The sequence below is a fragment of the Alosa pseudoharengus genome, unplaced genomic scaffold (genome assembly GCF_046254945.1).
Source record: "Alosa pseudoharengus isolate Yale_2024_CS ecotype anadromous, Long Island Sound unplaced genomic scaffold, YU_APseudo_1.1 YU_APseudo_1.1_scf_1, whole genome shotgun sequence".
Taxonomy (NCBI): domain Eukaryota; kingdom Metazoa; phylum Chordata; class Actinopteri; order Clupeiformes; family Clupeidae; genus Alosa; species Alosa pseudoharengus.
This window is the reverse complement of record NW_027468564.1, coordinates 21,407,597-21,420,096: the sequence shown is the minus strand read 5'-3', so window position 1 is coordinate 21,420,096 and position 12,500 is coordinate 21,407,597. Positions and strand designations below refer to the sequence as shown.

At 43.7% G+C, this 12,500-nt stretch overlaps 1 protein-coding gene across 1 annotated transcript in view; it reads right to left on the bottom strand.

Moving 5' to 3' along the window:
• myo15ab (myosin XVAb) overlaps positions 1-12,500 on the bottom strand; it is a gene marked incomplete at its 5' end in the record, with an annotated part of 125,721 nt that overhangs the window by 33,222 nt on the left and 79,999 nt on the right. The window contains 4 exon segments of the mRNA XM_076279044.1: positions 1,108-1,238; positions 8,722-8,804; positions 8,999-9,072; positions 9,567-9,639. Coding sequence (XP_076135159.1) covers positions 1,108-1,238; positions 8,722-8,804; positions 8,999-9,072; positions 9,567-9,639 — 361 coding nt within the window.

Here is a 12,500-nt window from a genome sequence, read left to right as displayed (position 1 = left end):
TCAGCTATTATTTATCATTCACCAGCAGTTAACCAATCACCATCAATTATTTATCATTCACCAGGAGTTAACCAATCACCATCAGCTATTAGTTATCATTCACCAGGAGTTAACCAATCACCATCAGCAATTATTTATTCACCAGGAATTAACCCATCACCTCACCAATAATTAATCAATCACCATCAGCAGTGATTAATCATTCATTCTAAAACTGATAGTTCCGGTCCTTGATTGTGATTGGCTGAATCATGTTCTATGCCGTTGTAAAATGCAGCATAAACATACACCTTGACCGCATTTCGTTCTATATTACTGCGCTACCATAACTTGATACAAAAGTTAAAGTAGCTTTGTCTCGACGTTGCTTGGCAACCATTCAGATAGAGGAAATATATTTATTGGCGGAATAATGAATATCAATTTACTTTATGAAACTTTACCAGGTATTTATGGCAACAGTCTAAGAGATCTCCACATATCTTGACATGTACTGGTCTGGTAATGGTCTGTGATGGTACTGGTCTGTAACTGGTCTGTGATGGTACTGGTCTGTGATGGTACTGGTCTGTGGTGAGTCTGGTCTGTGATGGTACTGGTCTGTGATATTACTGGTCTGTGATGGTACTGGTCTGTGGTGAGATTGGTCTGTGATGTTGCATGTCTATGGTGAGTCTGGTCTGTGATGGTATTGGTCTGTGGTGGTACTGGTCTGTGGTGGTACTAGTCTGTAACTGGTCTGTGATGGTACTGGTCTGTGGTGGTAATGGTCTGTGATATTACTGGTCTGTGGTGGTACTGGTCTGTGATGGTACTGGTCTGTTATGGTACTGGTCTGTGGTGGTACTGATCTGTAACTGGTCTGTAGTGGTACTGGTCTGTGATGGTACTGGTCTGTGATGTTACTGTCTGTAGTGGTACTGGTCTGTGATATTACTGGTCTGTTACAGGTCTGTGATGGTACTGGTCTGTGGTGGTACTGGTCTGTTACTGATCTGTGGTAGTACTGTTCTGTAGTGGTACTGGTCTGTGATGTTACTGGTCTGTGATGTTACTGGTCTATAAATGCTCTGTAGTGGTACTGGTCTGTAACTGGTCTGTTCTCACCCTGGAAGATCTGTGCAGGCCCCCTGCTGGCGTGAAGAAGGAAGTGCAGCAGAAACGGCCTGAGCACGACAGAGCAGCGATAGAATGCCGTCAGAATGTAGAGGAGACGCCAGCCACGCTGACAGCTGTCTCTGGAACACACACACACACATGCAGTACATAGATATGTACACAGAGATATACACAGACACACAGATATACACACACACACACACACACACACACACACATTTACACACACACATTTACACACACAGACAGACACACACACACACAAACACATTAATTATTTATTTAAATCCACAAATCATATTACAATAGACAGGATTCAAATATTTCAAGAGATAAGATAGGGCTTTGTCACTCAATGATATTCAGGGGTACAAAAAACATCTCCTGCGCCATACTGCAAGGCTGCCTATAACTGCAGATATGGAGCAAAACTTTGCTAGCTGTTTTGTTTTTCTGCTGGAGAGCCCTGCCAGCCTTAACCCACTGGAAACAAGTTTGTGGACATGCCCCAAGCTGCCAAAGATCAACACCACTAGCTTGCACTGATAGCCTAGGTCACATAGTTTTGTCCGTATGGGTTGGTACTTCATGATTTTGTCATTAAAAGTCATGTCCATGTAGAGATCGCACACACATCTTATTTCAAGTATAAGTACACACACACACACACACACACACACACATTTACATACACACACACACACACACACATTTACATACACACACAGACACACACACACACACACACACACACACACACACACACACACACACACACACCGTCAGGATGTGGAGCAGATGCCAGCCGCGCTGACAGCTGTCTCTAGAACACACACACATGCAGTACATAGATATGTACACAGAGATATACACAGACACACAGATATACACACACACACACACACACACACACACAAACACACACACATTTACACATCAACATACACACAGACCTTCAAGCCGATTCCTCAGCTTCCAAAAGCAAGCAAAGCTTGTCGATCGGCCTCTGGATGACGTTGGCCTTGGTTTTGACCAAGGCACTCCTGACAAGGCCCTTTAGCCCTGGCAGGGGTTTCACCACCCGGCCTAAAGGCCAGGAGCTTCTTGGTGCCATTGGGTCAACTATGACTACTATGTCATTCTCTTTGAAGTTCCTTTTGGTATTAGTCCATTTTTGCCGTTGCTGCATCAAAGTGAGGTATTCAACAGTCCATCGCTTCCAAAACAGGTTTGCCAGGTATTGTACCTGTCTCCATCGCCTTCTGCTATACAGATCTTCTCTGTCAAAGAGCCCAGGAGGCAACAGTGGTTTCTGACAGGAGTACCTTCTTCACTAGCTTGATGAGTCTCTCCCACACACCTCCGAAGTGGGCTTCCAAGGGAGGATTAAACAGCCATTTGACATGTTGGATCATCAGAGTGTCATGGATTTTTTGATGGTCTAGCTGGTTTGCAGCAGCCTCTAATTCCTTTTGCGCACACATGAAATTAGTGCCACAGTCAGTTCTAATGGTGAGTATTGGCCCTCTCCGACAAAGGAATCGCCGGATAGCGTTGATGCAGGAATCTGTGTTCAACATACTCGCCACTTCCAGGTGAATGGCTCTGCTCGCCAGACAGGTAAAGATCACTCCCCATCTCTTCACGAGGGAACGACCCCTTTTTACCTCAATAGGTCCGAAGTAGTTGATGCCTACATGTGAAAAGGGTGGTAAATCTGGAGTAACTCGGTCCTCTGGCAGGTCTGCCATCTATTGGACTCCGACTTTTGCCTGCAATTTCCTACAGAAGACACAGGATTTAATGACAGATCTTGCAGAAGAATTAGCAGAGGGAAGCCAGAATCTTTGCCTAAGCCTTGAAAGCATATGGTTTCTTCCTGCGTGTCCTACTTGGTGATGTATGTCACGCAAGATCAGTTTGGATACGTGAGAGTCTCTGGGAAGTATGATTGGATTTCTCAGACTCAACGGCATTGATGCTTTACTTAATCTGCCTCCAATCCTCAGGATGCCCTCATCCAAGATCGGATCCAGTTTAGATAAGAAGCTGTCTGTCTTTACTGGCCTGCCCTTTTTTAAAAGTGTAAGCTCAGCATTGAAGTTACACTGCTGTTCATAGCAAATGATCGCCTTTTCTGCTTCGTCTAAATCATCCACAGTTAAGCATTGTTGCTCACCTTTAATTTTGGATGTCATATTCTCTTTGTCTTTCCGACTTCAGAGCAGAAGGAGCCTTTTGAGCTTCAGCAGCCAGGCAACAGCTTTGAGAAGTTTCTTCCATGAAGAGAAGTACTGAATCAGGGAAGAAGTTGCATTAGTTTCCAGCTTTAGGCAATTTACAGTAATGTCTCTTTTTACCTCAGGATCACTGTGGGGTAGGTGGCCCAAGTCCTCTGGTGCATCAGGCCATTCAGATTCCTCCCTTGAAAGGAAATGAGGGCCATGGAGCCATCTAGGGGACTTCAGGAGCGGTTCGATGTGCAGTCCGCATGAAGCATCATCTGCTGGATTGTCCCTAGAGCTGACATATCTCCACTGATGTGCCTGAGAGACGCTGTGGATTACTGCAATTCGGTTGGCAACGTATGTATAGAATCTTTTGGTTTCATTATGAATGTATTTCAGTACAGTTGTACTGTCTGTCCAGAATGTGGAGTTTTCCAGCTCCATGTGAAATTCCTTCTGAAGCATTTTATCCATTTTCACAGCGAGTGTTCCAGCAGCAAGTTCCAGTCTGGGAATAGTCATCTGCTTCAGAGGAGCTACTCTGGATTTTGCTAGTATGAAGGTAACATGAATGTCTCCATTACTGTTTGCAAGACTGAGGTAGGTCACCGTTCCGTAACCTGATTCACTTGCGTCACAGAAATGATGCAGCCGAACAGTCCTTACTGAGCCAAAGCTCTCAGGTTTTATACACCTGTCTACTTCAAATCTATCCAGCTGACTCAGTTCTGTAATCCATCTTTGCCATGGCTTGGAGAGTTCTTCTGGAATGTCTTCATCCCATCCACACCTTTCAAGGCAAAGTTTTTGTAAGATTTGCTTGGCCTTGAGAATAAAGGGGGCTAGAAAACCCAATGGATCATAGATGGAACTTACAACAGAAAGGACAGCTCGCCTTGTCAGAGCTCTGTTCTTGATGGTTACCTTGAATGTAAATGTGTCCTTCTGGATATTCCATTGAATTCCTAAGGCCCTTTCCAAAGGTGGCTTGTCTCGGTCCAGGTCTAGTTGTTTTACAAGTGTGGCTCTGTAACTTTCAGGTATCGTAGCAAGAACTTCACAGCTGTTGCTCACCCACTTGCTCAGGGTGAATCCTCCCAGGGTGCATGCTGCCCTGAGGTCCTGTGTCAGCTGAATTGCATCCTTAGCAGAAGCCACGGACTGAAGACAATCATCGACATAAAAGCTATGTTTGATTATTTCAGGAATTGCAACATTGAATTGTTCAGAGTTGTCAACTGCTGTTCGTTTCAGGGCAAAGTTGGCAATGCTTGGCGACGACACAGCACCAAAGAGATGGACGTTCATCCTGTAGACTTCCAATGGCTTACTTATGTCCCCCTGTGGCCACCAGAGGAATCTGAGGAAGTCACGGTGATGTTCTTGAACTTGGTAGTACATTGCTTCGATGTCAGCCATCACAGCAATTCTTTCTTCTCTGAATCTAAGCAGAACGCCCAAAAGTGGGTTAGCCAGGTCCGGTCCCTGGAGAAGTTCTGTGTTCAGGGATTTGCCCTTGTAAGAAGAAGAACAGTCAAATACAACTCGCAGCTTGCCCTTCTGCTTGTGGTACACCCCATGATGTGGTATATACCATACCTTGCCATCATTTCTTTGCAGCTGTTTCTGTGGCACTTTTTCTGCGTAGCCTTTCTTGAGTACATCTTCCATGAATGTTTTGTACTCATTGGCATAAGCAGAATCCATTTTAAATCTCCTAGAGAGACCCACTGTGCGCTGTGCTGCCACTGGCTGGTTGTTAGGCAAAGTTACATCTTCATCACGAAAAGGCAAAGGTAAGTGATAGTGGCCGTTTTTAAACATCACTTCCCTTGATGTTAGATCCATGAATCTCCTGTCCTCAACAGACATCTCTTTCTTCTCTTCATATTCCTTTTCAGGAAAATCATTGTTGTATTGCCTGATGAGCAGATTCTTGATGTTCTCCAATGAGATCCGATTAACTGTGACTGACTGTTTGCCACATCTATCCATAGCAGGACAATAATTGAGTGGGCCATTGACCACCCATCCAAGCAGCGTCTTGACTGCATATGGTCCATCATTCTGACTGTTAAGTACTTGCCATGGCTGCATTGCCTTTGGCACATCCATTCCAATCAGTATTTCCACATCAGCATCAATGTTTTTCAGTGTTATGCCACTGAGATGAGGCCATCTTTTAATGTAATTTTGTGTAAACAAATTGTCTTTTGACACAGGGATATTAGCTTGTGTGTACACTCTGGGCAGTTCAATGAACCTGCTTCCATCAATGTGTCCTACTTTAAGCCCTGTGAGCTCGTAGCACCTCACAGTTTGCTCTTGTCCCATTGTTTGTAGAACAACCTCTGTTCTGCGTCCATTGACATTCAGCTGGTGCCTGATGTTATCCGTGCAGAAGGTGGCTGAGCTGCCTGGGTCAAGAAAGGCGTAGGTCATGATGGTCCTGGAGCCCTTGGATGCCTTCACTTGAACGGGCACAATGGCTAGTGCGCAGTTTCTGGCCCCTGTTGAGTGATTAGCCGTGATCAGCGCACTGTTGACAGGAGTCTGCATTCTCACCGCTTTCTCACTGTTGATGTGTAGTAAGGTGGGATGTTTACACTTGCATGTCTCACAGATCATTCTCTTAATGCAGTCTTTGCTGAGATGTCCCTTCTTAAGACAGCCAAAGCAATGTCCATTTCTCTTCAGGTGTTCCACTTTGTGTTCATGTGGCTGTGACTTAAATCTTTTGCAGTCCGTGATATCATGCCTATCTAAGCAAAAGCTACATACAGACAAAGATTCAACATGTTTGTTAGATTGCTGTGTCTTAGTTGGCAGTGATGGTACTTGCAATTCAGCTGGCATTACAGAGGTCACAAAGCTGCTACCCCTTCTAGGTGTCAGGTTTGGTTTTCAGGACTGGACTTTTACTTGGTGGAGGATCTTTAATGTCACCAAACACTGGATGAAGTAGTACACTGGACTGATGTTCCAAAAACTCCACAAGATGAGTGAATCTTATGCGTGTATTGTTTCTTTGCGAGTGGTCATACACTACATTTCGCCACCGTTCGCGAAGTTTATAAGGCAGCTTAGAAACGAGCAACTTTAAATTAGATGCTACATTCAACTCATCGAGATGGTCCAGGGTTTGCATTGCATTAAGACATTCTTTTAAGTACAAAGCATAAGCCAAAAGAGCCTTTCCATCGTCAGGTCTTATTAGTGTCCAGTTAAAAGCCTTCTCTAAGTATGCATTAGCAATTTTCATTTCATTCCCAAAATGTTTCTTTAAAAGCTGCTTTGCTTCAGCATAGCCTCGGCGGGCATCCATATGCATACAACTCCTCACTATGTCTTTAGCCTGTCTTTCTGTAAACTGCTCAAGAAAATAGAGTCTATCTTGGCAATTACTAGTATTGTTCTCAATTGAGTGTTCAAAAGCAAGAATGATGTTGTCTCACCATCAATTCTGTGAGCTCTTTTTGTCTGTGCAGCATTTCAGTATTAGCAGCGGTGTCATGGCTGGACTCAAGCTGTGGGCTAGTGGGAGTTCTGATGCTCCTGGAGCTGCTGTGCAGATGTCGTACTGCCTTTTGCAGTGGCGTTTTGGGCACAGTTGCCACAGGCCTAAACTCAAGGGCAGAGGCCTCAGTCAGAGTTGGCTCAGCAGGTTGTTGTTTGCTTGCCTCCAGGTACTCATTCATGGCATCCTCCTGCTCTCCACTGTCACTTAAAGCCTTCAGCTTTGCATCTGCCTCCGCTAATTGAGCTTGTATCTCCATGAGCTCCCTTCTAGATTTCAGGGCTGCTTCCTCCATCTGAAGTGCGTGCAGCGCTGGTAATGCCTTGCTGCGGGCCTGAAGAGCAGCCATTTCAGCTGCAGCAATTCTTGCAGCTGACGATGTTTTAGATATTTTAGAAACATTAGAAATGCTGTCTTCTGGGTCAACAGTTTACTGTAGTCTATGTTGTTCATTTTTCCACGTTTCAACTTCTTTAACGAAGTAGTCAAAGTTCTGTGCTCTCGGTTCATACCAATCAACAGTGTCATTTTCCCTCTCCTCCACAGTCATTAATGATTGTACTGATCTATGAGTGGATTTAAAGTCCTCAATGCTTTGGTGTAGCGCTTGCATATTGTTCTCCACTCGGTCAACATTTCCATTTTCAACAAGCAAAGATCTAATTTTATTCATCTGTCTAGTGCAAACACCTAACTTTCCCCGTCGAGAAGCCATTTCAGATTTTAAAAGTTTGCCAGTCTCTTTCGCCAGTCTCTTTTGCCGTTTCGACATCGTGATGTTCAACAGTTCACAATGTACGTCAATAAAGTCTTATAAATTGTCCAAGTCTATTCAACAATTGTTTAAACTTTCAATGTTTGTTACTCACTCGGTTTGCCGACATTTGGCTACCGAGCATCCAATTCCTGTGGTGTTACGCTCATTCATGGATCCTATTACGATACGTTCCATTCATAAAGTCCGTTTAGGCCAAACGCGTCGTTCCATCAAGAGGTAAGTATCCAATGTTCGGCGTTAATCCACAAGTTGGTCCTTTAGTTCTTTCAAAGACGTCGGTCTTCGGAAGTTTTCAGACAATGAAGTGGCGTTTCCAACAAAACTTGCCACGTGAGGTTAATGACAAGGGTTCCCGACACACAATCCATAGTAAGCACGCACGGAGAGTTGAAGTAAATGAGATGTTGTATTTATTCAAACAATCCGGTTCTCTTTCTTGGATGGACAAATTATGAAAACAAAGGAAAAACTAAAGCGGTAGTTTGCGGTAGTTTGCGGTCTGAAAACTGTACCGTCTTGCCATCTAACCCATTGCACACTTTGTGAATGGGCTAATTAAAGCCACCACTTCGCGCCACAGGCACGTGAAAGGGGTGTGTCTACTACCATGTGACAGGTAATCAGGTAAGTACGTACAGGTAACATACTGCTCAGGGTAATTAAGGTAAGTATGACATTTCTTAAATAAAACTATATTATTTCAGTTAACTTAAAACCGCATTTCCATAAAGTCATAACGTTAACTAAAGTACTTGATCTTATTCCACAGATAAGTTCACAAAACCCAAATATGGCTCCTACACACAGACACACAAAGATACACACACACACACACATCGTACAGGATCAGTATGTATGTACTGTGTGTGTGTATATATCTGTGTTTGTGTGTGTGTGAGTGTGTGTGTGTGTGTGTGTGTGTATATATATATCTGTGTTTGTGTGTGTGTGTTGTGTGTGTTTGTCTGTGTGTGTATGTGTGTGTGTGTGTGTGTCTGTGTGTATGTGGTATGTGTGTGTGTGAGTGTGTGTGTATGTATATGTGTGTGTATGTGAATGTGTGTGTGTGTCTATCTTACGGTTTGGAGCTAGTGTTCGCTGTGATCTGTTTGAGGACTTGGCAGTAAGCTTCATCCCTCATGAGACCGTATTCACCCACAAGCTGAAAGGAAACACACACACACACACACACACACACACACACACACACACACACACACACATTCACATGCAGATATATTCAGGAAGATTACACACAAATAAAGTGCAGCTCATACACACATCTGATTGGCTGGTGCAGCTCATACACACATCTGATTGGCTGGTGCAGCTCATACACGTATCTGATTGGCTCACCTTCAGGAAGGTGCAGAGCACAAACTGCTCTGATTGGCCTCTGAGTTGGTGATCCCCCATAAACTTCATGATGGCTGTGAGAACACACACACATACACACACCCACACACACACACATGCACACAAACACACTGAGTGGGTAATCCCCCATAAACATCATGATGGCTGCCAAATACAGCCACACACACACACGCACACGCACACGCACACTCACACACACACACACACACACACACACACACACACACACACTCACACACACACACACACACACACACACTCACACACACACACACACACACACACACTCACACACACACACACACACACACACACACACACACACACACACACACAAGCACACACACACACACACACACACTCACACACACACACACACACACACACACACACACACACACACACACACACACACACACACACACACACACACACACACACACAAGCACACACACACACACACACACACAGTCACAAACACACAAACACATACACACACACGCACATAGGTAAACACACAAACACAAACACACACACACACACTCACCCAGGAATATGTCTGAGGCCACTCTGTTCATGTTGGGGTCTGTGAAGTCAATCAGAGACTCCTGAATGGGAGTCTAAAAACACAAACACAATAATCAGAGACTCCTGAATGGGAGTCTAAAAACACAAACACAATAATCAGAGACTCCTGAATGGGACTCCTGAATGGGACTCAGTAATTAGAGACTCCTGAATGGGACTCCTGAATGAGACTCCTAAATGGGATTCAGTAATCAGAGACTCCCGAATGGGACTCCTGAATGGGACTCCTGAATGGGACTCAGTAATCAGAGACTCATGAGTGGGACTCAATAATCAGATACTCTTGAATGGGACTCATAATCAGAGACTCCTGAATGGGACTCAGTAATTAGAGACTCCTGAATGGGACTCCTGAATGGGACTCAGTAATTAGAGACTCCTGAATGGTAGACTTGTAGTCAAGACCACCTAAACCGAGACACTACCAAAACCAGAGGGTATCAAGACCGAGACCAAGACGAGACCAAGGCCAAGACAGACTGAGTCAAGACCAAGACAAAGTCGAGACGAGACCGAGACCAAGACCGAGACCAAAAAAAAAAAAAAAAAACAGCTAGCGAGCTAGTGTTACCAAAGTCCTTTTAGGCATGTCCCTCCACTCGGCGGCCATATTGCAACGCTTTTTGGGTACTCATCGGGCATCCTATTCAGCAGAAATGCGCGTGCGCAAGGCTTCACCACACCAACCGTGCTCCAGTGTCGAGTTCACAACACATGATTGGCACAATGTCTGCACAACACAGCACATAATTGGCTCAAAGTAGTCAACTCACACCACATGATTGGCTCAATGTATACACATGTCGACATTTTGCCGAGGAAGGGGTGGGATATGTGTAGACAACGGCTATATTGGCGTTGCAAACTAGCCCCATGCATTTCTATGGAGGATTTTTTTGAGTGCTGTGTCTCCACATTAGAAAGTCTCTGGTGTTACACCATAACTTGCATCAATTGAATAAGAGCAGCATACTGGGGCAGGGTTCTCAAGTTTTGAGCTCAGCTTGGAGTGAGATTGGGGGGGGGGGGGTGCACTCACTCACTAATTAAAAAAAAAAAATTGGAAAGAAACATTAACCCTTTGAGACCTTGAATTTGTCATTGTAATCTATACATCCTATATCTTGTTTTTGTCTGGGAAAGTATAATGCATAGCCTATGTCTCTTATGTCAGCCTTATCAAGGGAAACCATTTGTGTTTCTATGTCACCAGGAAGCATGTCAGAAATAACTTTTCATATTTAGGTGGGATAGATTGGAATCTTGAAATATAATAATCGTGACGCTGGGATATTTTATGGCTCACCAATTTACAAGATGTAGGCCTATATGTACTGAGTGAGACAAATATTTTATTTATTAGGCTAATTGCTTTATTCACTTGAGTAGCCTATATTGTCACTGAATCATTAGACTAAGCATGTGCATGCCGAGACCTTTTTTTTTTTTTTTTAATAAGGACAGCAAGTTCATTATACATTATGGTGGTTGGCAGGTCATTGTCTGCAGCAGTCCTGTATGTTTAGAAACATTTTTTATGTGTAGCATACTCGCTCAAATTGATAACACTCGTTAATAATAAGCTAATTTTCATTCATTGTTGACATGGTCCATGGAGGATCAGATGGGTGTCCCGGGACCTGATGAACACGGCGCTAAAAAGCACAAACGAGTGCGAAAGTTGCAGCCGTGACGACAGGGAAAGTGCAGGCAGCCACGAGAGTGATTGCTCGTGTAAAATGAACGTTGCTGATGTCTGGCTTACACAAAGCTATAACGACACAATCATTAGGTTTTCTTAATGACCGACAGTTTAGTTTAGTTTATAAATAAGAAATAATTTTGCCATAAAGTAGGCTAGGCCAAATGTTCGTGAAAAGGCTTGATTTACACACCCTGTAAAGTACCATAAGTAGGCTGGTTTACCAAATGACAGACAGTTGAATATCTGAATAAAAAGAATGTTGGTGCAGTTTTGAAATCTTAAACGTGTAACCCCACACAAGCATAACGTGGTTGTAGGGAGGGGATGTGCTATTTTGGAATTTTACCCGGATACAACAAATAGCCTACTATTTTTTGATTGGATGTCGGTGGCTATTTATTTTTTTGATTTGGCTGGTGAGTGGTGCGCTAGTTCTGAACCCTGCGAGAAATCCTCTCGTATCCTTGCGCCTCCTCTAGTAATTATGCAGATACCTTGACATCCCTAGTAATATTTCTGCGTGAGAAATGCAAGGTGTGGTGTGTGAGCGTGTGAACTTGTTGAATTGCGTGAGACTTGAGAACCCTGCTGGGGTAAGAGGTTCAGTCCCAGTTTAAATTAAATTTAAGAAGGTATTATTTCAACTACAGACAGAACAATGCAGAGACAGAGCATGTCATGAATGTGTGTGACTGTGAGCTCACTCACTGTAAATGTTTTCGTAGACTGGGTGAGATAAACTATGCATAGCAATTGCATGACAATGATGAGAGAGACTTTGCAAAACTTTCTTTCTTGCCCCTGGACTGCAAATTTCTTTATGTTCCGTGAATGCAAATTGAATGATGGCGGAATTCGCTGACATTATTATTACTAGGTCTGACTGAGACTGACAGGTACGACGTAAACCTAACGTTTCGCGCTGGCAACACTTGCGTCTTTTGATTGGATGAGCGCCAGTTTCTTAATCACAACAAAATACATGTATGTCATTGATTGGTTGCATTTGAAAGGTTGCATTTGAAGGGCGTGAAAGGCGAAATATTTTAATGTTGCATTATCGAATGTTATGTTTTGTATCATGGACATATTTGTTGCAAATCTCCCGACCACTATGTCGACCTGAGACCGCAAGACCAAGACAATGAGACCAAGACAAGACCGAGGGATCCGAGACCAACACAATAC